Here is a 26,180-nt window from a genome sequence, read left to right as displayed (position 1 = left end):
ATTATAAAATAATCTAAAAATCCAATAATAAAACCATGTAATCACACCAGTTATACTGATGGCCGTGGCAAGATGTTAGAGCTCAAAGGCTTCAAGCCTGCCGGCAAAGGTGAGTTTTTAAAGCCTTTCAGAAGGCCAGGAGAGTGAAGGCAATACGAATCTCTGGGGGGAAGTTGGTTCCAGAGGATCAGAGCTGCCACAGAGGAGGCCCTTCCCCTTGGTCCCGCTAGACGGTATTGTCTGGCTGAAGGGACCTGGAGAAGGCCGACTCTGTGGGCTCTGACCGGTCACTGAGATACATTAGGTTGAAGACTGTCCTGTAGGTAACCTGGTGCTAAGCAGTGTAGGGCTTATGTATGTGCTTATGTACACATAAGCACACACATTCATATCATTTATTTGTTTGTTTGTGTAGTTTTTATGATGCCACTCTCACTGATATAGAAACTCTGAGTGACTTACAATATAATAAAGAGATTAAAAGAATCATACAAAGCTGATAGATAGATAGATAGATAGATAGATAGATAGATAGATAGATAGATGATTGATTGATAGACAGACAGACAGACAGACAGACAGACAGATAGATAGATAGTAGATGGATAGATAGATAGATAGATAGATAGATAGATAGATAGTAGAGAGATAGATAGATAGATAGATAGATAGTAGATAGATAGATAGATAGATAGATAGATAGATAGATAGATAGATAGTAGATGGATAGATAGATAGATAGATAGATAGATAGATAGATAGATAGATAGTAGATGGATAGATAGTAGATGGATAGATAGATAGATAGTAGATAGATAGATAGATAGATAGATAGATAGTAGAGAGATAGATAGATAGATAGATAGATAGTAGATAGATAGATAGATAGATAGATAGATAGATAGATAGATAGATAGATAGATAGATAGATAGTAGATGGATAGATAGATAGATAGATAGATAGATAGATAGATAGATAGATAGATAGTAGATGGATAGATAGATAGATAGATAGTAGATAGATAGATAGATAGATAGATAGATAGATAGATAGATAGATAGTAGATGGATAGATAGATAGATAGATAGATAGATAGTAGATAGATAGATAGATAGATAGATAGAAGATGGATAGATAGATAGATAGTAGATAGATAGATAGATAGATAGATAGATAGATAGATAGATAGTAGATGGATAGATAGATAGTAGATAGATAGATAGATAGATAGATAGATAGATAGATAGATAGATAGATAGATAGATAGATTTTTCCCCGTGTCGAAATCCCCCTGGTATTCCCAAATGTGGGAGGAAGCAACTTTGCTTTCCTTTTACCTCTCGGCCCCACGCAGAGGCAATTCCAAGGCAGATATTTTGATAGTCGACAACTATAATTTTACATGGTTACATATTTTTGTTGATAAGTGAAATATATAATTATATATTATAACATGTAACCATGTAAAATTATAGTTGGCACTTATCAGTGAAAATATGTAATATATATAACATACACACACACACACACACACACAGGCATATATGCATATATGTATGTATGTATTAATTATATAAATATATTAAGCTATTAGAATTAAAAGAATTAAATAGAAAACTTAAAAGCTAGAGGATGGCTGACATCTTCCTCATCAGTCACCCACAACATAGCATGCCTCTATCAAGGCTCCAGGCCAGGCACCTGAGCCAGGTGTGCATTCACATGTTGCCATAAGTATCACTTTTAGAAGTATTTCTAGAACGCTTACCTCAACTGACTACTGGCATAAAATATAAAATTATAACATAACAACCAAAATCCATTGTTACTGCATCCTATTGTATTTTTTCTTTCATTTTACTTAAAAAAACAAGCAAACCTTATTTCCTTTCTGTCTCTTTTCCCCTTTATCCTTGTCACATCAAAAACTCAAGCATTTCTTTAAAGTCCCATCAATTAATTCATGTTCTTAAAAATATTAAATAATAACAACAGATCTGAAATTAAAGCTAGTTGAAAATTGAATTGGACTTCCCCGGATACTTTATTTGAAAGGATGGCCATCAGATTTTTTTTTAAAAAGTATTAAAAATTTGACATTTCACTGACTTACATGATATGGTACTGTAATCATTTGGTATCTTTTGGAGATACTACATTATTGTATATAAGCAGATTTGCAAGAAAATCTTTAAATATTAAAAATATAGATGTCATATTGAACCAAGGGTGGGCTGCTGCCATGATGGGTGGGGACACGCAGTGGGGTAGCAAAAAATGGAGCTCCACCCCAGAGCACCCAATCTGCACTGAAAAATGTTAAAAGAAAATGCAGGGTGTCCTGCATAAGCCACGCCACATTGTGATAGTAAAATTTTTTGGTAGCCCTTCACTGTGCTTAACTATAAGCCAAAGCCTTGAAATCTGGCTATTTATCTGGAATTATTGTGGTATCAGGTACGGGAGTAACTAAAAAGAATAATATTGAGAAATTGGAAATGTATTATTCCAGATGTTAAGGAATAGTTGTTAGAAATGTGTGATCTGTTTTGGAAAAGGCAAATTTTTTAATTAACCATGCGATAAGTACTGGCCTTAAGACTCATATAAGACAAATATTATAGTAGTGTATTCATTATAAACCACTGGTTATTGATAAGTATAAAATAAAAAAAATATATGCATCTCCTTTTCATCTTAGTTTCTATTTTTAGTTTGTTTGAGGCTGTCTCTTCTGTTTAAGTATTGTTTTATTAATTCTCTGTCTCTTTGTCACTTTCTGTCTGTCTGTCTGTCTGTCTGTCTCTCTCTCTCTTTCTCTCTCTCTCTCTCTCTCTCTCACACACACACAGACAGATATTACTAAAATAAATAATCTAGTTTGTATAGGTTATATGTGCATATTTTCCTATAGAGATCACCCCCTTTGAAATAATACATATCACCTGCAATCGCTATATACATCTATGGAAGTTAAGTTTAAAAATTGTTGGCCATTCTCGATTCAATATATTCACTCAATTCTGACATGAGTAGACACACTGTCTTTGTTAACCCTTTAACTAAATATCACCTGTACCATTTAATAGGGTACAGCCTTTTGGAATAATTGTATAACCTAGGATTACTGGCAGGTAGCACTTTTTCTAAAACAGGCATAGCAATTGTCTCTAATTACACTAGTTGCCACTTCTGAAAATCTTGACCCTCTTCATCTGCAACTGCAGCCTCCAGAGAAAAGTGTTTTCTGAGATGTATGTTGTGAGCCGCCCCGGATCTTCGAAGAGGGGTGGCATACAAGCCTTATTATTATTATTATTATTGTTGTTATTATTATTATTATTATTATTAATAATAATATATTATTATAATAATAACAATCCCTAGGTAAGCCCATATTACACCAACACTCTGCAGTCTGCATTGGTTGCCAATCAGTTTCTGGTCACAATTCAAAGTGTTGGTTATGACCTATAAAGCCCTTCATGGCATTGGAGCAGAATATCTCCAGGACCGCCTTCTGCCGCACGAATCCCAGCGACCAGTTAAGTCCCACAGAGTTGGCCTTCTCCGGGTCCCGTCGACTAAACAATGTTGGGCAGCCATATAAATTGATGAACTAAACAAACACAAGTGAATTGGAGTGGCTTAAGATGGGTTTAACCATATTAGGACTCTTCATCTTTTGCCAGGGAGTTCTTTCAAACTTCCAGAACCTTCAGTCCTATGGAACCAAGAGATCTGGCAGCTTAAAACCATATTTTACTGTTGCTCTTCCATTCTTTCAGCCCAGGCAAGTGATCCCCATGCTGGGAGATGGCCGGTGAAAAGGGATAATCAACTGTTTATCGACCAGGTTCAGTCCCATAGATCACCTGTGGTGGGGTTAGAAATGGGGGGCCCCTCTCCCAAACCGAGCCTAACCGGTGAAAAAGGATAGCCAGCATTTCCTTTCCAGGTTGCCAAGCAGAAAATTGGCAGTTAGGAAATAACTAACCCCCCCTTATTGCTGTTACCTGTATTGTCAATCTATTTATTGTTCTCCTTGTGAATTTGAATACCATTTGAGAAGTATTGGGGTGGATCATTTGGTAATAGTAAAGGCATCCATCTCCCATCCCTCAACGGCTGTCAACTGAACTAGTCTCTATTGCAAAGCTTTAGAAATCCGTAGTAAATCATTCACATGAGTAGACAGCCTCCATTGTTTCTTAATACAGGTGTTTCCAATTATATCAATCTTCTGTAGATTTTATATGGGATCTTTCTGTCAAATGGCATGGTTATGTTTTACTTCCAGCCATCATGTTTCTCTATGTGTGCATGCATTTTCTCTTTCTTCCCCTCTCTAAATTCATTTCAATTTCAACAATTAGCTTAAACAGACCTTATTACCTCTCGGTTTCTGCCTTATCTCATGTGCTGCCTTGTTGAAAGCATAGTGTAATGATATTTTCCCTATTTAAACTCAATCCATTGCTACTAATGGAGCACGTGACCAGAAGTTGTAACCTCGCAAGCATTCAGACTTCTACTCATTGCTTAATTTGTCCAGTCACTTAATTTCTGGCATATACTCAGACTCGCAGGTAGATACATGTTTGTTTCAGCTAGTAAGTAGGAGGTTGAGATTCCTGTTCTCAAAACAAATTAGGGCTGTATTATAGTTCTTGAAACTTCTGAACAATTACTGGTACGTATGAAAAGAAATGAGTAAGAGATTAGTATTTCTCCTCAACAGACACTGCTTTTTGTTTAAAAAGGCTGTTCTGGATCATTCTTTTCATTAGGACCTGGATGGGCCTTTTGCCTTTGGCGTTTATAGAAACATAGAAGACTGACGGCAGAAAAAGACCTCATGGTCCATCTAGTCTGCCCTTATACTATTTTTTGTATTTTATCTTACAATGGATATATGTTTATCCCAGGCATGTTTAAATTCAGTTACTGTGGATTTACCAACCGCGTCTGCTGGAAGTTTGTTCCAAGGATCTACTACTCTTTCAGTAAAATAATATTTTCTCATGTTGCTTTTGATCTTTCCCCCAACTAACTTCAGATTGTGTCCCCTTGTTCTTGTGTTCACTTTCCTATTAAAAACACTTCCCTCCTGAACCTTATTCAACCCTTTGACATATTTAAATGTTTCGATCATGTCCCCCCTTTTTCTTCTGTCCTCCAGACTATACAGATTGAGTTCATTAAGTCTTTCCTGATACGTTTTATGCTTAAGACCTTCCACCATTCTTGTAGCCCGTCTTTGGACCCGTTCAATTTTGTCAATATCTTTTTGTAGGTGGGGTCTCCAGAACTGAACACAGTATTCCAAATGTGGTCTCACCAGCGCTCTATATAGCGGGATCACAATCTCCCTCTTCCTGCTTATTCCATGGATAATCCACTTTTACAGCTTTCATTTTATTTAGGTAGTTCTGTTCTCTTTTTTTTAAGGAAGGAAGGAAGAGGAAGAGAGCTTTTATCTCCATAAAGGCTAGCTTGCAATGAAGTCATGTTGCTATTTTTCATATGCCGGTGAACAAGTTCTCTGGAAGGGGAGGAGCTGCAGAGTAATTAAATGATTCACCAGTTTCTGTAGTGAGCTGCCTTGCTTGAAACTTAGTTTTATAACTTTCAGGCATCACAGGTGGATGAGCTTTCCGCAGAGCAGTAGTAGGCATGTTGGTCCTTTGTTCAAGTCATGCATTGGGAACAAGTCTTGCGCCTCAGGAAAGCCAAGGTAGGCTTAAAAAGTCAGAATGATTTCTTTCTAGAAAATTGATGAGTAAATTACATGTATGAATTCTGAAGACATTTACTGGTTAAGAAAATCTGTATGGTGAAGACATTTACTGGTTAAGAAAATCTGTATGGCTATTTACAATTTGCAGAATTTAAAGTGTGTGATGTACCTTTACTTTGGAAAACATATATAAATTGTGTGGAAATTTTATTCTTGCTGTAAACTGAAAGAGTTTAACTCTATAAGCTAACTATAACTGCCTAGAAATTATATATACTCTCAAAAACTGATTTATTACACTTGAGATAAGTATCTTGATACTTTCCAAATGTTTGGAACCAATTTATATCTCAGTTGGTGTAGCCAATGGCCAAAGTTTGGGTGTTGTAGTTTATAACTTTTGGGAGATAATACACTGCCTTTCTCTGCTTTACACTGTTGTTTGAATTATCCTTTCAGGTTTTACCATTTCCACAGGAATTCTCACTAAAGGTTCTTATTTCAAAACAATCTTTTGTTGATTCTGTGACTCCTAATGAGCTGTATCACAATAGGGCACATAGCAAGCAATCATAATTGTATATTTATAAGGGATTGTGGCATACTTGGTTTAGGTTTAATTGATAGACCTAATTGTTTTGAAAATTAAGTTTACTCACTCTCCATTCACACACAGAAAAACCCTAACAATGTATGACAGGGTACTAGGTAATGTCTATTCATATTTCTTTATCATTTTCTTTATGGATGCTAACAGCCCTAATGAAATTTGCTGACTTTTTCACTCGGCTTGGTTTGCATTTTTTATGACATTGCCATTATCAAATCAGACTTTCATGTTCATTTTTTTAATTCTTTTTCCAGATCGAACGATTAGATGTAAGTAGCCTAGCACAGACAACTAACGCAGTGGCATCAAGCACAGACTGCAATATCAATGCAGATTCTGTTGATGGAACACCAGATCCACAACGCACAAAAGTGGCCATCACTCATCTGCAGCAGAAAATACTGAAACTCACAGAGCAAATCAAAATAGAGCAGACTGCCCGGGATGACAATGTAGCCGAGTACCTGAAATTAGCCAATAATGCCGACAAACAGCAGGGTGCCCGGATTAAGCAGGTGTTTGAGAAGAAGAACCAGAAATCATCCCAGACAATCCTCCAGCTGCAGAAGAAGCTAGAGCACTATCACCGGAAGCTGCGAGAGATTGAACAGAATGGGATTCACCGGCAGCCCAAAGATGTCTTAAGGGACATGCACCAGGGGCTGAAGGATGTAGGAGCAAAAGTCACTGGCTTCAGTGAAGGAGTAGTAGATAGCGTTAAAGGTGGACTTTCCAGTTTTTCCCAGGCAACTCATTCAGCAGCTGGAGCCGTTGCTTCTAAACCTCGGGAAATTGCATCACTCTTTAGAAACAAGTTTGGAAGTGCCGACAATATTTCTAATCTGAAGGATGCTTTGGAAGAAAGTCAAGAAGACGGGACTGGAGGAAAGACGTTAGGTATTCATCACTTTCAGTCGAGCCCAAAATATGGCAGTGAGGAGGACTGTTCCAGTGCTACATCAGGCTCAGTGGGAGCCAATAGCACCGGCGGTGTCCAGTTGGGAGCACCAAGCTCCAGATCAAACACTCTGGAAATGCAAAACTCAGGGTTTGATGCAATACTGCATGAGATTCAAGAGCTCAGAGAGGTTCAAGTACGCTTGGAGGAATCCTTTGAAGACCTCAAAGTTCACTACCAGCGAGATTATTCCTTGATAATGCAGGCTCTACAGGAAGAAAGATACCGGTGAGCACTTGGCAGTCCACTCTTTCATTGATGCTACTAATACTAAATCCAATAAATAAATTAAGGCACATTCATTATTGTTTGGATGCCAGCACTCATTTACTATTAATAATCTTGGGGGAGGGGGCAGCAAAGTTAACAATTAATTTCGTTTATATGAATATATTTATTTCTGGCTTAAATATTTAAGTTTCCTCCCTTTCAGACTCAACAAGTCTTGTGTTTTCTTCTTGTCATAACTTTTCAGTTCTGTGAATGTTTGCACTAATTTTTAATGTTGACGTTCCTCTGGATTATAGTTTCAAAATAGTTTTATAGCCCTAATCCTGTTGGATGAGGAATGTTTAAGCATTGCCCTTTTGATTACAGTGTTTATAAATTACAGCAGGTGAACATGTGGCAGAACATTTCCTTGTAAAATTTAATCTGTATAATTAGTATTAAGCACTGATCTTGAAAAGTAATTGTCAGACAGTGCTCTATTGCTAGTGCTGGCTTATTTATGCTCCCAAGCATTCCAAAAACTATGTTTCTGCAAAAATTTCAGAATGTGTGTTATGTAATCTAGAAAGTAGTTAGATCAGGCTTCATGAGAAGAAATAGAATGTATTAAATATATATATTCTACCATGTTTTTCCAAAAATAAGACCTTATCTTATAGAAACATAGAAACATATAAGACTGACGGCAGAAAAAGACCTCATGGTCCATCTAGTCTGCCCTTATACTATTTCCTGTGTTTTATCTTAGGATGGATATATGTTTATCCCAGCCACGTTTAAATTCAGTTACTGTGGATTTACCAACCACATCTGCTGGAAGTTTGTTCCAAGGATCTACTACTCTTTCAGTGAAATAATATTTTCTCACGTTGCTTTTGATCTTTCCCCCAACTAACTTCAGATTGTGTCCCCTTGTTCTTGTGTTCACTTTCCTATTAAAAACACTTCCCCCCTGAACCTTATTTAACCCTTTAACATATTTAAATGTTTCGATCATGTCCCCCCTTTTCCTTCTGTCCTCCAGACTATACAGATTGAGTTCATTAAGTCTTTCCTGATACGTTTTATGCTTAAGACCTTCCACCATTCTTGTAGCCCGTCTTTGGACCCGTTCAATTTTGTCAATATCTTTTTGTAGGTGAGGTCTCCAGAACTGAACACAATATTCCAAATGTGGTCTCACCAGCGGTCTATATAAGGGGATCATAATCTCCCTCTTCCTGCTTGTTATACCTCTAGCTATGCAGCCAAGCATCCTACTTGCTTTTCCTACTGCCCGACCACACTGCTCACCCATTTTGAGACTGTCAGAAATCACTACCCCTAAATCCTTCTCTTCTGAAGTTTTTGCTAACACAGAACTGCCAATGCAATACTCAGATTGAGGATTCCTTTTCCCCAAGTGCATTATTTTACATTTGGAAACATTAAACTGCAGTTTCCATTGCTTTGACCATTTATCTAATAAAGCTAAATCATTTACCATATTACAGACCCCTCCAGGAATATCAACCCTATTGCACACTTTAGAGTCATCGGCAAATAGGCAAACCTTCCCTACCAAAGCTTCCCCTATGTCACTCACAAACATATTAAAAAGAATAGGACCCAGAACAGACCCTTGTGGCACACCGCTTGTGACCTGTCTCTGCTCAGAATACTCGCCATTAACAATAACTCTCTGATGTCTATGCTTCAGCCAGCTTGAAATCCACTGAACTATCCAGGGATTAAGTCCAATCTTCACTAATTTATCTATCAGCTCTTTATGTGGAACCGTATCAAAGGCTTTGCTGAAGTCCAGATAGGCAATATCCACGGCACCACCTTGATCCAACACCTTTGTGACATAGTCAAAGAAATCAATATATTTTTTGAACCCTGAAATAACCGCTTGGCTTTATTGCCATACACTCAAAGGCCCGATTGGGCTTATTATCAGGGGATGTCTTATTTGGGGGGAAACAGGGTATTTCTTCCCTTGAAGCCTGATCTAACTACTTTCTACATTACACAATACACATTCTGTATGTTTGCCATATACACCAATATTTATCTTGCATTAGACTTCTTTTGTTTCTAATGTGAAGCAAATTATACTTCAATATTATGTGTCATATATTTTTACACATAATACACATTTTGTGTTTTTATAGAAACATACTTTTTGGAATGCTTGGGAACATAATAAGCCAGCACTAACAATCCTGCATTGGTTGACAACTACTTTTCAAGCTCAGTGCTCATACTAATCATACAGATTAAATCTTACAAGGAATTTATCTGCCACATGTTCAAATACGTATATGATGTTGGTTTAAATCTATATTTTGATATTTTGTCACTTCTTCCTTGGAGTCCAGGGGTAGTGCTAAAGACTCCTGACAATTTTGATGCCATTTACAGATCTCAAAGCAAATAATGTAAATATTTATACTATCTGTTGTGATTGTAACTAAAAAATTAGGTTATAATCTGATTATACATAATTGAACTTTACGGTTATCCTTAAATATCAAGAAATAGATGTTTAACAACTCACTTAAATGAGCATGTCTAATGGCACTCTTGAATTTATAACGTTTGGGATTGCAGAAAGTATAGAGACAATCTATTTAAGGACTGACAATATGCTAATTACACTTATGCAAATATGAATCATTTCTAATTTCAATATATATTTTTATTTAATCCTCAAAGTAGAATTGCAACCTTAAATTGTTTTTAATATTTTAAAAAATCTTTATCAATTTAAATGAAAACACATAATTTGATAAATACCCAAAGTATTATACAGCCCAAAGGTACAATTGCATGATGTCTGATACTTAAATGAAGCATGTTTGAATTTACAGAAAACCTTTAATTATAAGATTGTATTTGAAAAATAAATAATCAGACAGGAGGGACAAATAATTAGAAGATAGCCAATGACAGAAGATGAAATAGTTCTTTGTACTTTGGAGATGGAAAAATGACTTTCTTTCACTCAATAGAAGTACCAATCTTTGGAAAAGTGAAACCTTTCTACAATTTTTAATTTATATATCTATAAACAAAACATCTTATTTTGAGGTATACCATATAGCCATTTGTTCTGGTATCCTCTGAGCTGAGAAACTCCAATCTCTCAGAGCAGAATGGAGATAGATTTTTTTAAACAACACTCATTAAGGAGTTTTTAATTAAAAATTCTACCAATTCCTTGGAAAGGCTTGTGTTTTTTTAAAAAAAATATTATTATTTAAATAGTGTAAATCATAATTTCCTTTACCTTTTTTCCAAGCCTCTTGACAGATCTTATGCACAAATCCCCATTCCCCCCAAAAATCTCCTTAAATATAATTTTATAATAAAGGTAAACATTAATGTTAAAAATAATAGCCGTAACATAGATCAGTGTCCCCCAACTTTCTGGGCATCCGGGACAGGCTCCACAGAGAAAGGTTTTTCCATGGACGGGAGGAGGCGTGGTTTTGCATGCTGCCTGTGTCTCTTGCATGAGACTTTGCTTGTTTGCACAGCCCGGTTGCTACCATGCTACGGATGGTCCATGGACCGGTCGTTGGGGACCCCTGAGATAGATTAAGTAAATATATGTGTTGCAGAATTTTAAATTGTATTGTAAGATTTAGGATATCTTTTTGACCCAGAGAATAATATTGAAGGACACAGTTTTTAAAAAGGAGAATATACATACATACATACATACATACATACATACATACATACATACATACATACATGTTCTCACCCCCCAATAAACATCATTGGAATGGCATTAATTTGACAGTTATGGAACTCTCCTTACTATACAATATTTTCTTCCCAAAATAACATAAATAAAATTTACTACTACTACTACTACTAATAATAATAATAATAATAATAATAATAATAATAATAATAATAATAAAAAATAACAATAAAATTGAGAGTTTAATTTCCAATTGCTTTCAGAAACACAATTTATATGGGTTAGGATACATCATATCAGTAGTGCAAGGCTAACATTATTACCAATTTTCCCCCCCACCATATCAAGGCTCTCTTCCTGAGCATTGATATCACCACCCTAGAATTGTAGATAAATCAAGAACATTATATCAAAACCTTTCATATTAGCTAGTCTTGATATAAAATGAAAAGCAGTTTGCATAAGCCTGCAAATAAAACCACTGCTGGAAATCAAATTAGCACTCACATTTTTGTTCTCACTCTAATATACGAGCCAAAGAAGTCTACCAAAGGGTTGGACTTCTGTGGAGGTCTCTCCCCCCCCCCCCCCAATAATAAGAACATTTCTTTATTTTACATCAATTGTATTTGTCATTCTCTACTTTTCTGTGGCTATCTTTGCCTTCACTAAGGCTTGCTTTTTTTTAGAGCTGTCCCTTCAGTTCCGACTCTTCCCTTCCCTTCCACCTCCACATTTTTTTCAGGATGAAAACAACTTCCTCTGTTCCTGCTTTGTAATGTTACAAATAGTTAAAGCTTGAGCAAAAGCTCCCCTGATTTTCTATTGGACGTTTGATGTGGCCTCATCGTTGAGAGAGAGAGTAGCCACACCTTTTTCTCTTTGGAAATCCAGTTCTGCATTCATCCCTCTGTTCTTTTTTTACAATGGCAAGCTTATCAGCACAACCAATCCCAAAACAAGCTGTTTTGCTTATCGGTTTTTTACAGCTGTAGCAGATATTTGTTTGATAAAAAGGTCCTTTCTGTATTTTCATGAGTTCCTGTTGAGTCTCCCTTGAAACTATTCCATGACTCAGTAGCCATTCAATACGAAGTGAATTATGAGTTCACATAAATAAGATGTACTTCGTTGTTCTGTTCTCAGTTTACTTCACATACTGCCTGTATCAACTGAAATTGTACATTTAGTTTGTCTTTTTTTTTGGCATTCCCTGGACTGTAATTCCCTGGGCTCACATTTCATGGAGTTTAATCGTAGTCCATTAAGACAGCTTTGAAATAAATTCTTCAGCATTCTGTTCACTGTTGCTATGTGGACGCACAGACAAAAGTTTTTGTTCGGCTGTAATCTTACATCCTGTTATACAGATTAAAAGTGTCCTTGGTACATTGGGCTTTTAGAATAGATAAATGTTCATGATTGCAGCCTGTGTTGCCAACATTTTTAATTTTTTTAAAAAAATGTTGGCATGATAATGCCTGAGACTGATTGTAAAATATTTTGATGATATGTTCCCATTGATTTGCTGTCTTAAGTGTCTTGTCTGATGACAAGAGAACTACTGTATTTGTCATCAGAGTTCCAAGTTCTCAACTATGGTGAGAACTGTTGACAAGTCAAAATAGCCAGGATAATAAAAAAAGTTTTAAAGCTTTCAAAGTTAAGTCTGACAATCTGAATTTAGTCCAGAAAATATTGGCAATAGTAGATGGTCAAGATGTTGTTTAGCTTGTGTTAGATGCTAGTTGCTGGTGAGCAATTGAGGTCACGGCTCTTAAGGTGTGTAATGCCTCAGGGCTTGATGCTGTTACTCCTTTTGTTTAAATATATTTGTGGGGCTGGTGAGTGAGGATAACCATCCATCAGGTATCATTAATATGCTTATGGGTTTAAGTTATATACAGTAATACCTCGTCTTACGAACTTAATTGGTTCCAGGACGAGGTTCGTAAGGTGAAAAGTTCGTAAGATGAAACAATGTTTCCCATAGGAATCAATGGAAAAGCCAATAATGCGTGCAAGCCCATTAGGAAAATCCAAAACATCAAGGCTTTAAAAAAAAAAGCAGGGGGGGGGCAGACTAAGCTGAGGCGAAAGGAGTGGGGGGAGGGACAGCAAGAGGTGGCAAGAGGTGGCAGTCCCAACGAAGCAAGGCGAAAAGAGCCTCTCTTGAGCTCCATCGGTCTTTCCCTCCCGTTTTTGTCTACCCCGTTCTGCTCATTTTCCCCACACCTTTCTCCTCTCTTGAGCTCCATGGGTCCCTCCCGTTTTTGCCCACCCTGTCCTGCTCATTTTCCCCACACCTTTCTCCTCTCTTGAGCTCCATGAGTCTTTTCCCCATGCAGTTTGGAAGGGGGGAGTTTGTCGCTGGGATTCAAAGCAGCGCTGGCAAAAATGAAGGGAATCGAGGAGCCTCAGGGAAATCCCGGCGGCTGCTCAGGTTCGTAAGGTGAAAATAGTTCGGAATAAGAGGCAAAAAAATCTTAAACACTGGGTTCGTATCATGAAAAGTTCGTATGAAGAGGGGTTCGTAAGACGAGGTATCACTGTATCGTGGATGAGGAAGAATAGACTCGGGTTCAATCCCTGCACAGTTGAATGCTTCAGTCCTGAAATTTTTAGTCTTGAATGGGATTGCATTTTTTTCTTTCAGTATTGGTATGCAACCTGAAGGAGTTTCTGAACTGGCAGGTCACCTGGTGTAGCTGTTCTGCATTTCTTTAGCCAGTGGGCCCTCCAAATAATTACTCATATCCTAATATACCCATATATTTGGCTATTGCAGTTCATATTCATGAGGCTGTCCTTAAAGCTATGAGGTCAGTGATGGGCAATGTATAATATGCTCATGTAATGCCATTGCTCTGTGATTGGCTGCTAGCTAGCTTTCAGGTGCAATTAAAGGTTCTGACAAAAGATATATACCCGTGTTTAGGTAAACCTAATAACTACCTCAGGCAGCAATGGTTTGTGGTCAGGGCCGCCATCAGGAATTTTGGGGGCCCATACAGCCTAAGTGTCTGGGGCCCCCCTCCCTTCTTCCTTCCTTCCTTCCTTCCTTCCTTCCTTCCCTTTTTCTTTCTTTTTTCTCTTTTGGTTTTTTTCCCTTCCTTCCTTCCTTCCTCTTTCTTTCTTTCTTCTTTTTATTTCTTTCCTTTTTTCTCTTCTTTTTCTTTTCCCTCCCTCCTCCCTCCCTCCTTCCTTCCTTCCTTCCTTCCCTTTTAAATTTTCAAACTGTCTTCTTCATATTCCTGGCTGAGGAATTCTGAAAGCTGCAGTCAACTGTCTTCAGCCATTGTCCAGCCCCGTGCTATGGACCCCTCCCTCCACCCCCTGAAGAGGCCGGGGGCTTCTTTCCAAAGCCAGTGGCAGTGATGCCAGAACCCCCTTCCCTGGGGATGGGAGCGGGGGGGGGGGGGGCTCCACTGGTCTCCCTCGACAAGACCTTCCGCAACACATCAGCCCTGCTGGGCAGGCCTCTTAGCCCCACCAAAGAAATGCCCCAAACACTGGCACTCTGCATAACCCATGCGGGGGCTTTGGCTTCCCCTCTGCAGAACAGAAGCTGGGGACCTCTCCCTCCACATACACTGGATCCCTATGGCCCATCCGAGGGCTGGCAAAATAGGTGTGCCCCCCCCACCTGCTTTTCTATCTCTCTCTCTCTCTTTCTCTCTTTCTCTCCCTCTCTTTTTGTCTCTCTTTCTCTCTCTACTTTTCTTTCTTTTTCTCTTTTTCTCTCCCTTTCTCTCTCTTTTTCTCTTTTTATCTCCCTTTCTCTCTCTCTTTATATCTTTCTCTTTTTTTTCTCTCTCCCAACCTCTCTCTTTCTCTTTCTATCTCTTTCTCTCCCTCCCTCTCTCTTTCACTTTCTCTACCTCTTTCTCTCCCTCTCTCTCCTTCTCTCTTTCTTTCTCTTTCTCTTTCTCTCCCTCCCCCTCTCTCTTTCTCTTCCTCTTTTTATCTCTCTTTCTCTCTTTTTTCTCTTTTATCTCCCTTTCTCTCTTTCTCTCTCTCTTTCTCTCCCCCTCTCTTTGTCTCTTTCTATCTCTTTCTCTCCCTCCCTCTATCTTTCTCTTTTTATCTCTCTCTTTCTCTTTCTCTCTCTCTCTTTCTCCCCCTTCTCTCTGAAGTGGGGAGGGCCGGGTTGGCACCAAGGGAGCTCGAGACGGGGTGCAAAAGCAAACTACTCTGCTGGCCCAGGCCCACATCGGAAGGAAGGAAGGAAGGAATGGTAAAAGGGGCGATCAAGAGAGGAATGGGTGAATGAATGGACGGAGGGTGGGAAGGAAGGAAGGAAAGAGGGAAGGGGCAGGAACAGAGGAAGGGTGCAAAGAAAGCAAGGAAAGGTGTGAAAGGGGAGAGTAAGAGAAGAAGGAGTGAAAGAAGGGAATGAGGGAGGAAACAAGGGAGGAAGGAGAAGGAAAGCAAGAAATGGAGGGAGGGAAGGAAGGAAAGAAAGAAAGAAAGAAAGAAAGGGGGAAGGGACAGGAACAGAGGAAGGAAGCAAGGAAACTTATGAAAGGGGAGAGTAAGAGAGGAAGGACTGAAGGAAGGGAGGGAGGGAAGAAGGTAGGAAGGAGAAAGAAAAGAAGAAATAGAGGAAGGGAAGGTAAAAGAGAGAAAGAAAAAGAGCAAGAAAGAAAGCAAGAAAGAGAGAAAGAAAGAATGAAAGAGAAATAAAAATAGAGAGTGGGAATGAAAGAAATGGAAGGAGGGAAGGAAGGAGAGAAAGCAAGAGAAAGAAAGAAAGCAAGAGAAAGAAAAAAGAATGAAAGAGCAAGAGAGAAAGAGAAAGAAAGAAAGAAAGAAAGAAAGAAAGAAAGGCAACTTCAAAGAAAGGCTCACTGAGCATCTCTCACTCTCTCTCTCTTTCTATCCCTCTTTCTTTCTCTCTCTTCCTTTCTATCTCTCCTCTTCCTTTCTCTCTCCTCTCTCTCTCCCTCTTTCTACCCTCCTTTCTCTTCCTTCCTTCTCTCCCTCCCTCCCCTCCCTCCCTCCTTCCTTCCTCTCCATTTCTCTTTCCCTCCCTCTCTTTCCCTTTTCTTTCTTTTGGTCCACTTCTCTCTCTCTCCGCTTCTCCACTTGCCTCCCCCTCGCGCCTCGCCCTTCCCACCCGGCCACCCGTGCGCGGTTACCAGCAGCAGGAATTCAAGTAAGCCCAAAAGAAGCCATTGGCTCCGGGCGGCGTTCATGGCCCCCCCGAACCCCCAGCCCAGCTGGAGCTCCCTCTCGCCGCCGCCATCTCCCTGCGACGGCCTGTGGCCGCTGCAGCCCCCCCCTCCCACCGGGCCACAAAGGACATTTGCCGCCGACGCCAGTGAAGCTTCAGCTGGGCGGGGCGCTGCCGGTACTTCCCTCCTGGGGCTCCCGCTCGCAGCTGTCCCCCGGCTTCTGCTCGATGCCGCGGTTTTCGGCACTGTCCTGCTGTGCCCCAAAGACGGAAGGCGGGAAAAAGGCGAGAAGAATGGAGCTCTCCTTCTTCCTGCCTTCCCTCTTTGGGGCCCAGCAGGACAGCGCCGAAAACCGTGGCATCGAGCAGGAGCCAGGGGACAGCTGCGAGCGGGAGCTCAGTGCAAGGAGCCGCTGACTGCGGGCCCCAATTTGCCCGGGGCCCGGTAGCGCGCTCCCTGTAGTACCCGTCTATCGGCGGCCCTGTTTGTGGTTACAACTTTCCAATCACTGCCTGCTTTTATGACTGTCACAACATCTATCTCAGTAATGTTTACCTTTACAGACAATTAGTATGCATTGTCCTATGCCTGGTCCATTTTTTTCTCCCTCCCCTCCCCCAACTTGCAGAGCAGTTTGCCTAAACAAGATATGTCTTGCTGAGTTTATTTATTTATTTATTGGATTTACAAGCCACCCCTCTCCAAGGTTTCGGGACGGCTTACAGCATATACAATACAATACAATACAATACAATACAATACAATACAATACAATATTTTATTTATTATTTATTTATTAGACTTGGATGCCGTCCCTCTCTGAAGACTCGGAGCAGCTCACAACAAAACACAAAGCACAAATCTAATATTAAAAACAATTATAAAAAACCCATTATAAAAAGCAGTCATACCATCCAATTAAACCATACATAAAATGAAACAGCTAAGGGTCAGTTATGTTCCCCAAGCCTGGTGGCATAGGTGGGTTTTCAGTAATTTGCAAAAGACAAGGAGGGTGTGGGCAGTCCTGATCTCTGGAGGGAGTTGATTCCAGAGGGCTGAGGCTGCCACAGAGAAGGCTTTTCTCCTGGGGCCCACCAGACGACATTGTTTTGTTGACGGGACCCAGAGAAGGCCAACTCTGTGGGACCTGATCGGTCGCTGGGATTCTTGCGGCAATACAATATAATACAATACAATGTCCTAATCCAATTAATTTCTAAAATCCTCAATTATCTAAAAAAAAATTTAGACATTCCCACCCAAACAGCAAACAAAGAAGCATTCGCTGGCCAGGGGGCTAGAGTCTAATAGCCTCAAGCCTAGTGGCATAGAAGAGCCTTCAGACTCTTACAAGAGGTAAGGAGGGTGGGGGGAGTATGAATCTCTGGAGGGAGCTGATTCTAGAGGGCTGGAACCTCCACAGAGAAGGCTCTTCCCCTTGGCCCCGCCAAGCAACATTGTTGCGTTGAAGGGACCTGGAGAAGTCCAACTCTGTGGAACCTAACCGGTCACTGGGACTCATGCGGCAGAAGGCAGTCCCACAGATAATCTGGCCCCATGCCATGTAGGGCATAGGTCATAACCAACACTTTGAATTGTGTCCGAAAACCAATCGGCAACCAGTGCAGTCCATGGAGTGTTGGAGAAACATGGGCACGCCTAGGAAGGTCCATGATCTCTCACACAGCTGCATTTTGCACAATTTGAAGTTTCTGAACACTCTTCAAAGGTAGCCCCATGTACAGAGCATTGCAGTAGTCGAACCTTGAGGTGATAAGGGCATGAATGACTATGAGTAGAGACTCCCTGTCCAAATAGGGCTGCAACAGTTGCACCAGGCAAACCTGGGCAAATGCCCCCCTCACCACAGCCGAAAGATGATGTTCCAATTCAGCACATGTCAGCTATGGATCAAGGAGGACACCTAAGTTGTGGACCCTCTCTGAGGGGGTCAAAAGTTTTCCCCTCAGAGTGATGGACAGATAGATGGAAGTGTCCTTGGAAAGCAAGAACCCACAGCCATTCCATCTTGTCGGGGTTGAGTTTGAGCCTGTTAACACCCATCCAAACCCTAACAGCCTCCAGATACTGGCACATTACTTCCACTCAGGTGGGCTGCTGCCCGGATAGCAGAGGACGCCGTGGGTTAGCAAAAGAATGGAGCTCCACCCCAGAGCACCCAATTTGCACTGAAAGATGTTGAAAGAAAATGCAGGGTATCCTGCATAAGCCACGCCCACAGTGTGATAGTAAAATTTTTGGTAGCCCTTCACTGCTTCCACTGTTTCACTTGCTTGTCTCCACAACATAATGCATCTTTAAAAAGTGTTAACCACAAGTTAACAAGCTCAGTTCTGTGAACTAAATGGATGCTAGCTGGTAGTTGCTACCAGTAACTGACAAGACTTGGCTCTTTAGCTTTTGTTAGCCTTCTAAGGGATTTGGGATTCAGAGACTGAAGCATGCATGCTAAGCAAATGGATGGTGTCAGCACATTTCTTTCGATGTGTATTCTACACTGTGTGCCTGCTTATTCTCTTGTAATCCCTTCCTCTTCATTGAATGCAAACACAAACATTAGTTTACTCCTTGCTAATTATCCCAGCACAGGGTGAGCATTCCAAAGCATTACATTTACTGACTTAAAAACCAGTTGGCAGGTCCAAAATTGGACTTGCTGAAGGAGGACTACCTGTGTAACAAAAGAGAGGTTTTTCTTCTCTCACAGTATAAGAATTTCGAGCCATCCTTTGAAATCAAAATTAAAGGAGCTAATTATTTATCAGTGCATAATTAACTTACAGAATTTGGTGCTATGAAAATGGTATTCTTCTCCAATTGTTAATGGTTTTTAAAAGGTCTTTCAATTTCTTTTAATACTGATGGCTTTATATTCTCCTCTGAATCTCAGGGAGAGCATGTGCTGAATGCCAATTGTCTTTCGGCAAAATTAGAACAGCATTTACCATCCTCAGGTCCTATTTGTCAATTTTTTTGCTTGGTGACTTAGATCCAAATATTATGGACTGAATTGGTTTTTGACCTTCCCCAGCAGGCCTCTTATATTTTTATCTTTTGTAATCCTTTTGGATTTTTAATAAGCCAGTAATTCAGTATATTCTCCTTGGACAGATTTGAAATTTGTAAAGATTTAGAAATAGAATAGAATAGAATAGATAACAGTTGGGGGTTGGGGGAAATGTTATATGTCTCTATGTTTTGTTGTAGTTTTTGTCTTGTCTCTTTTTTAAGACCTCTCGTGCAATATGAAAATCAAATTAATGGTTATATATTTAATAAAGTTTTTTTCTAATAAAAAAAGAATAGAATAGAGTAGAATAGAATTCTTTATTGGCCATGTGTTTTATTATTTATTGGATTTATATGCCCCCCCTCCGAGGACTTGGGGCTTTTACAACATTAAAAAAACAATACAAAGTGTCCTGAATCCAATTAAATTTAAAAACTAGCTAATCTAAAAACCCAAATTTCATGAAAAACCAATCATTCCCATTCCAAACGAGCAACCATATACAATATTTCATTCATCGGCCAGGGGGCTAGAGTCTTCAGACTCTTGCAAAAGGCAAGGAAGGTGGGGGCAGTGCGAATCTCCTGTGGGGAGCTGATTTCAGAGAAGGCTCTTCCCCTAGGAAGAAGGCTCTTTCCCTAGGCCCCACCAAACGACATTGTCTAGTTGAGGGGACCTGGAGAAGACCAATTCTGTGGGACCTAATCTGTCACTGGAGCTCATGCAGCAGGAAGCGGTCTTGTAAATAATCTGCTCCAATGCCATGTAGGGTTTTATAGGTCATAACCAACACTTTGAATTGGGTCCGGAAACTAATCGGCAGCCAATGCGGCCTGCGGAGTGCAGGAGAGACATGGGCATACCTAGAAAGGCCCATGACTGCTCTCGCGGCTGCATTTTGCACAATTTGCAGTTTTCAAACACTCTTCAAAGGTAGCCCTGTGTGGAGAGCATTCTAGTAATTGAACCTCGAGGTGAAAGGCATAAGCGACTGTGAGTAGGGACTGTCTTTGGTGCATATGCTCTCAGTGTACATAAATATATATATATATTTGTCAAGAATCATGAGGTACAGCACTTAATGATTGTCATAGGGTTCAAATAAGCAATCAGGAAACAATCAATATTAATATAAATCATAAGTATCCAAACAACAAGTTACAGTCATAGTCATAAGCGGGAGGAGATGGGTGATAGGAACTATGAGAAAAGCTAATAGTAATAGTAATGCAGCTTTAGTGAATAGTTTGACAGTGGTGAGGGAATGATTTGTTTAGCAGAGTGATGGCGTTTGGGAAAAAACTGTTCTTGTGTCTATTTGTCTTGATGTACAGTGCTCTATAGTGACGTTTTGAGAGTACAAGTTATGTCCAGAATGCGAGAGGTCTGTAAATATTTTCCCTGCCCTCTTTTTCACTCAGGCAGTATAGAGGTCCTCAGTGGAAGGCAGGTTGGCAGTAATTGTTTTTTCTGCAGTTCTGATTATCCTCTGAAGTCTGTGTTGGTCTTGTTGAGTTGCAGAATCAAACCAGACAGTTATAGAGGTGCAGATGACCAACTCAATAATTCCTCTGAAGAACTGTATCAGCAGCTTCTTGGGCAGTGTGAGCTTCCTGAGTTGGCGCAAAAAGAACATATTATGATTCCATGTACTGTATGTTTTGTCTCCCAGGCACTCAAGATGTGATAGCATTTGTAAAAATAAAACAAACTAAAACGTTGATGTATTTTGCTAACCTTCAGTGCTTGTATGCAGAAAACTAAGATTGGTTCTCTAAGGTTTTCATCTGTGAAAAGTTTCACCATTTCAGCAGGAAAATCCTTTTTCCATTTCCCACAGCAAAAGGAGAGGATAGTGCATCCCTCATACACTGGAGACTATTTCCTGAAACACATACAACAGAAACACTCAGGATTTAATTATATTGGGAGAAAGAATGTATGTAGGAAGCCTTTGCTACCTCTAGGCAGGACTCTCCAAACCATGTATGGGTTTCCAATCCATAGATGTGTCCTAATGGGCTTATTGTACATTCCCCTTTCACCAAGCTGGTTATCTCTAGAGCAAGGCGTTCCAAACTTTAAGGAAACTTTAAGACTTGTGGATGTCAGTTCCCAGAATTCCTCAGCCAGCATGTGTGGCTGAGGAATTCTGGGAGTTGAAGTCTATACGTCTTAAGGTTTCCTTGAAATTTGTAGACCCCCTGCTCTAAAGATAACCAGCTCGGTAAAATGGGAATGCTAAGCCCATTAGAACACATCTATCAATTGTGAGAAACATAAACACATAGCTACTTAGTTGGTTTTAAATCTAGACAACATGGAGAGTTATTGTTAATGGCGAGTATTCTGAGCAGAGACAAGTTACAAGCGGTGTGCCACAAGGGTCTGTTCTGGGTCCTATTCTTTTAAATATGTTTGTGGGTGACATACGGGAAGGTTTGATAGGGAAGGTTTGCCTATTTGCCAATGACTCTAAAGTATGCAATAGGGTTGATATTCCTGAAGGCATCTGTAATATGGTAAATGATTTAGCTTTATTAGATAAATGGTCAAAGCAATGGAAACTGCAGTTTAATGTTTCCAAATGTAAAATAATGCACTTGGGGAAAAGGAATCCTCAATCTGAGTATTATATTGGCAGTTCTGTGTTAGCAAAAACTTCAGAAGAGAAGGATTTAGGGGTAGTGATTTCTGACAGTCTCAAAATGGGTGAACAGTGTAGTCAGGAGGTAGGGAAAGCAAGTAGGATGCTTGGCTGCATAGCTAGAGGTATAACAAGCAGGAAGAGGGAGATTGTGATCCCGCTATATAGAGTGCTGATGAGACCACATTTGGAATACTGTGTTCAGTTCTGGAGACCTCACCTACAAAAAGATATTGACAAAATTGAATGGGTCCAAAGACGGGCTACAAAAATGGTGGAAGGTTTTAAGCTTAAAACGTATCAGGAAAGACTTAATTAACTCAATCTGTATAGTCTGAAGGACAGAAGGAAAAGGGGGGACATGATCGAAACATTTAAATATGTTAAAGGGTTTAAATAAGGTCCAGGAGGAAAGTGTTTTTAATAGGAAAGTGAACACAAGAACAAGGGGACACAATCTGAAGTTAGTTGGGGGAAAGATCAAAAACAACATGAGAAAATATTATTTTACTGAAAGAGTAGTAGATCCTTGGAACAAACTTCCAGCAGACGTGGTTGATAAATCCACAGTAACTGAATTTAAACATGCCTGGGATAAACATATATCCATCCTAAGATAAAATACAGAAAATAGTATAAGGGTAGGCTAGATGGATCATGAGGTCTTTTTCTGCCGCCAGTCTTCTATGTTTCTATGGAAGATAGCACCTGACTGTTGGCACACTTCATATACCTCCTGTTTATGGGATATGAGGAACAGCATATTGGCTTGCAAAGTAGCCTCTTAAGTAGAGATTCTAGTTGCATAAAATAACATTAGCATGCTTAGAATAAAATGGTTTGGTTGTACTTGCAGCCTGCTGGTTAAGATGTGTGACAGCCAACTAATATTCGCCTTACTGAAAGCTGCATAATGAAAGAAAAACAAATACATCATCACCCATTTGTGAGATTAAGAGGAAATGTGACATAGAACTAAATAAAGGCAGTCTGATTCCTGGAGTAAAATGGGCACGTAATGGTGTAGTCCGCAACATACGACTACAATTGAACCCAACGTTTCTGTTGCTAAGTGAGACATTTGTGATGTTTTGCCCCATTTTTACTACCTTTTTTTTGCCACATTTGTTTAATGAATCACTGCAGTTGTTAAGTGAATCTGGCTTCCCCATTGACTTTGCTTCTCCAAAGGTCATATGGGGATACTGCAGTGGTCATAGGTGTCCACTTGACTGGTTTTTGCAGCCTTATTTGAAAAGAAACCATCACACACACAAAATATAGGATAGAAAAAATGTGCTATTTCTATTGAAATAAAAATGAAGATGATTGAACGTGAGAAAACAGAGAGATCTGTTTCCTCACCCTCAATCATCCTCATTCGAAAGAGCACATTTTTTCTATCACTCTCTGTTTTCTCACCTTCAATCGTCTTCATTTTTATTTCATTAGAAAGAGTGCATTTTTTTCTATCATATATGTTGTTTTTGTGATGGTTTCCGTTAAAATAAGGCCGAAGTCTTCATGTGGAGTTAGAGAGTTCAGCCTGGCAAAGGCTTCCATTTCACCTGGTCCACTTGACAAAGAATGACCCAGGTATGAAAATCAATGATAAAGTCACTTTTTTCAGTGCCATTATAATTTTGAATGGTCACTAAATGAACTGTTCTAAGTCTAGAACTATGTGTATAGACTTCAGCCTTGAAAGATGGCATTTAAGGGGTGACTTGATCGAAATGTATAAAATCATACATGGGATAGAAAAGGTGGATAGAGAAAATTATTTTCTCTATCACACAATACAAGGACAAAGCTCATAGGTAAGAAAGTGAGGACAAATCAGGGGAAATATTTCTTCACCCAGAGGGTCGTTGGTTTATGGAATTCACTTCCGGAAGAGGGTGTGACAGCTGTCAGCCTTGATAACTTCAAGGCAGGAGTAGACAGATTCATGGATATTGAAACGGATGTCCATGTGCCGCCTCTATGTTGGTTGAAGCAGGCAGGATTCCCTTGTGTACCATTTGTTGGGGGTCAGGGGAAAGGGAGGTTTTGTCTTCTCTTTCTACTCAAGATCCCCATGTACAATTGGTGGGTCACTGTGTGACACAGAATGCTGGACTCGATGGGCTTTGGCCTGATTCAGCATGGCTCTTCTTATGTTCTTATGTTCTTATTTTCTTATGTTCTAGACAGGGAAGTGACAGTATGAAAGGCTAGAAAGTTTTGAAGAAGTGTAATCAATGCTGTTGGTCTAAACTACTTTTAAGTATGCTTCTGTCTTTAATTTCTTTGGCATATTATTTATTCCTTGTTTTCTATACTCTGCACATATCCCAAAAGACAATAGTGTGAAGACATGTGTTGGCTACGGAAAGCTGGAGAGTCACGATGGCCACCCAGCTTTCTTGGGAGCAATAGCAGTACCAATCAGCAATAGACTAGCAGACATATACTGCTTCACAGTGTTTTACAGCCCTCTCAAACAGTTTACAGAGTCAACATATTGCCCCCAACAATCTAGGTCCTCATTTTATTGACCTCAGAAGGATGGAAATTCGAGTCAACCTTGAGCCGGTCAGAATCAAACTGTGGCAGTGAGTTAGCCTGCAGTACTGCATTCTAACCACTGTGCCACCATGGCGCCTATCCAATTAGCCTATCCTGAACTACAGCTTGCAAACATTGGGTAGTATTCAAGAATGTTAAATAGGCAACATTAAAACTGATGAGGCAACCCTAGGTTCCTGCTTCCTTATATCATTGTAGTTGTGTTAGTGCATATGATTACATTCATTGCATGTGTCACAGGGCTCATGTGTGCCATGTGAACAACAGCAATTCAATTATGTCCTCCTGCATTCAAGTAACATGCTACTTCAGACACCTTATATATCCTTGCTGCTCTTCTAAAAGTAACAAGCAAAGAAAAAGCTCTCGCCTCCCACGTTGCAGAACTGAATAGATTTATTCACTCAGCAACAGTTTGGATGAAGGATTTATTTAAACAGTTTTTCAATGCCGTTGGAGCACTTCCCCTGGTCAGAGGTTTATATGCAAGCAAAAGGTGAGTTTCTTTTATTCTTCCTCAAGAATAAGCAAACAAAATTTGGAAACTCTCTTTACACACCCATATCCTGTTTGCTCCTGTTGTGTTTGATTATTTGAGCATACACGTACTTAAATCGATTCATTTTCCGTTCTCCTGGTACACCTAGGAAACTGTTTCTAATTCATTTATGAGCCTGAGAAATCAGAATTGGATAGCTCTTATTAAAATTGAATTGAATATTTACTTTTACAGGTAGGGTTGTTTATTTTGGTAACCAAACACAGCTTTTGCTGCCTAACAACATTTTTTTCATTCTAGATGTTTTATGGAGAAGCCAGATATTGGCCTGTATTTTATTTAGTACTGTATAAATTTATTTTTCTAACCCAAACTGACTAATCCAAACAATTAAAAAACTGTAGAATAACCATTTATTTATGGCAAAAAAAATCCACACATCTGATTCCTAAAGGGAATCTACCTAAATGTTGGGAACATCAATTACTGTCATATAATCCCACAGGATGGAGAGCAAAATTTCACAACCTTGAAGCAAAATTTCACAACCTTTCTAAAAGGAGTTCTGAATGTACAATTATTTTTAAAGAAACAGCATTTTAAAACAATGGATTCAGCTCTTGGAAGTAGGTGTGAACATAACAGGTGGGGTTCCCTCCGACCCTCCCAATCCTAGTTGTGAAAACTTTCCTGAAAAATCAAGAGACCAGCTTGAAACTGATGAGAAAGAAGGAACAATATAGTTAACAATTAAGTTACAAAACTGATCAGAATTGAAAACACACTTGTCACCATGCTTTCTTGGAAGTACCCTTTCCCCCTGAGATCAAGCAGGGCCTTACCCTTGGGGTCTTCCCAGAATCTCTTAAAGAGTTGCCTTTCCCACAAGGGATGTGTTGGCCAGAGTCCAGGGAGTCTTCTCAGTTGTTATTCATATGTGTATGTGTTTAGTCTACTGGGAAAGCTCTGTTTGACTTATTTTTATGCTTTTTATTGTCTTTATTCTTTTATTACT

The 26,180-nt window shown here is 39.6% G+C and overlaps 1 protein-coding gene across 3 annotated transcripts in view; it reads left to right on the top strand.

Moving 5' to 3' along the window:
- TMCC1 (transmembrane and coiled-coil domain family 1) overlaps window positions 1-26,180 on the top strand; it is an 87,664-nt gene that overhangs the window by 54,470 nt on the left and 7,014 nt on the right. For all 3 annotated transcript variants that reach the window (XM_070738312.1, XM_070738313.1, XM_070738315.1), the window contains one exon: window positions 6,606-7,537. In XM_070738312.1, coding sequence (XP_070594413.1) covers window positions 6,606-7,537 — 932 coding nt within the window. The remainder of the gene's footprint in view (window positions 1-6,605; window positions 7,538-26,180) is intronic.

This window comes from Erythrolamprus reginae, chromosome 2 (assembly GCF_031021105.1).
Source record: "Erythrolamprus reginae isolate rEryReg1 chromosome 2, rEryReg1.hap1, whole genome shotgun sequence".
Taxonomy (NCBI): Eukaryota; Metazoa; Chordata; class Lepidosauria; order Squamata; family Dipsadidae; genus Erythrolamprus; species Erythrolamprus reginae.
Note: the sequence above shows the minus strand (reverse complement) of the source record. Positions and strands in the feature narration are given on the sequence as shown.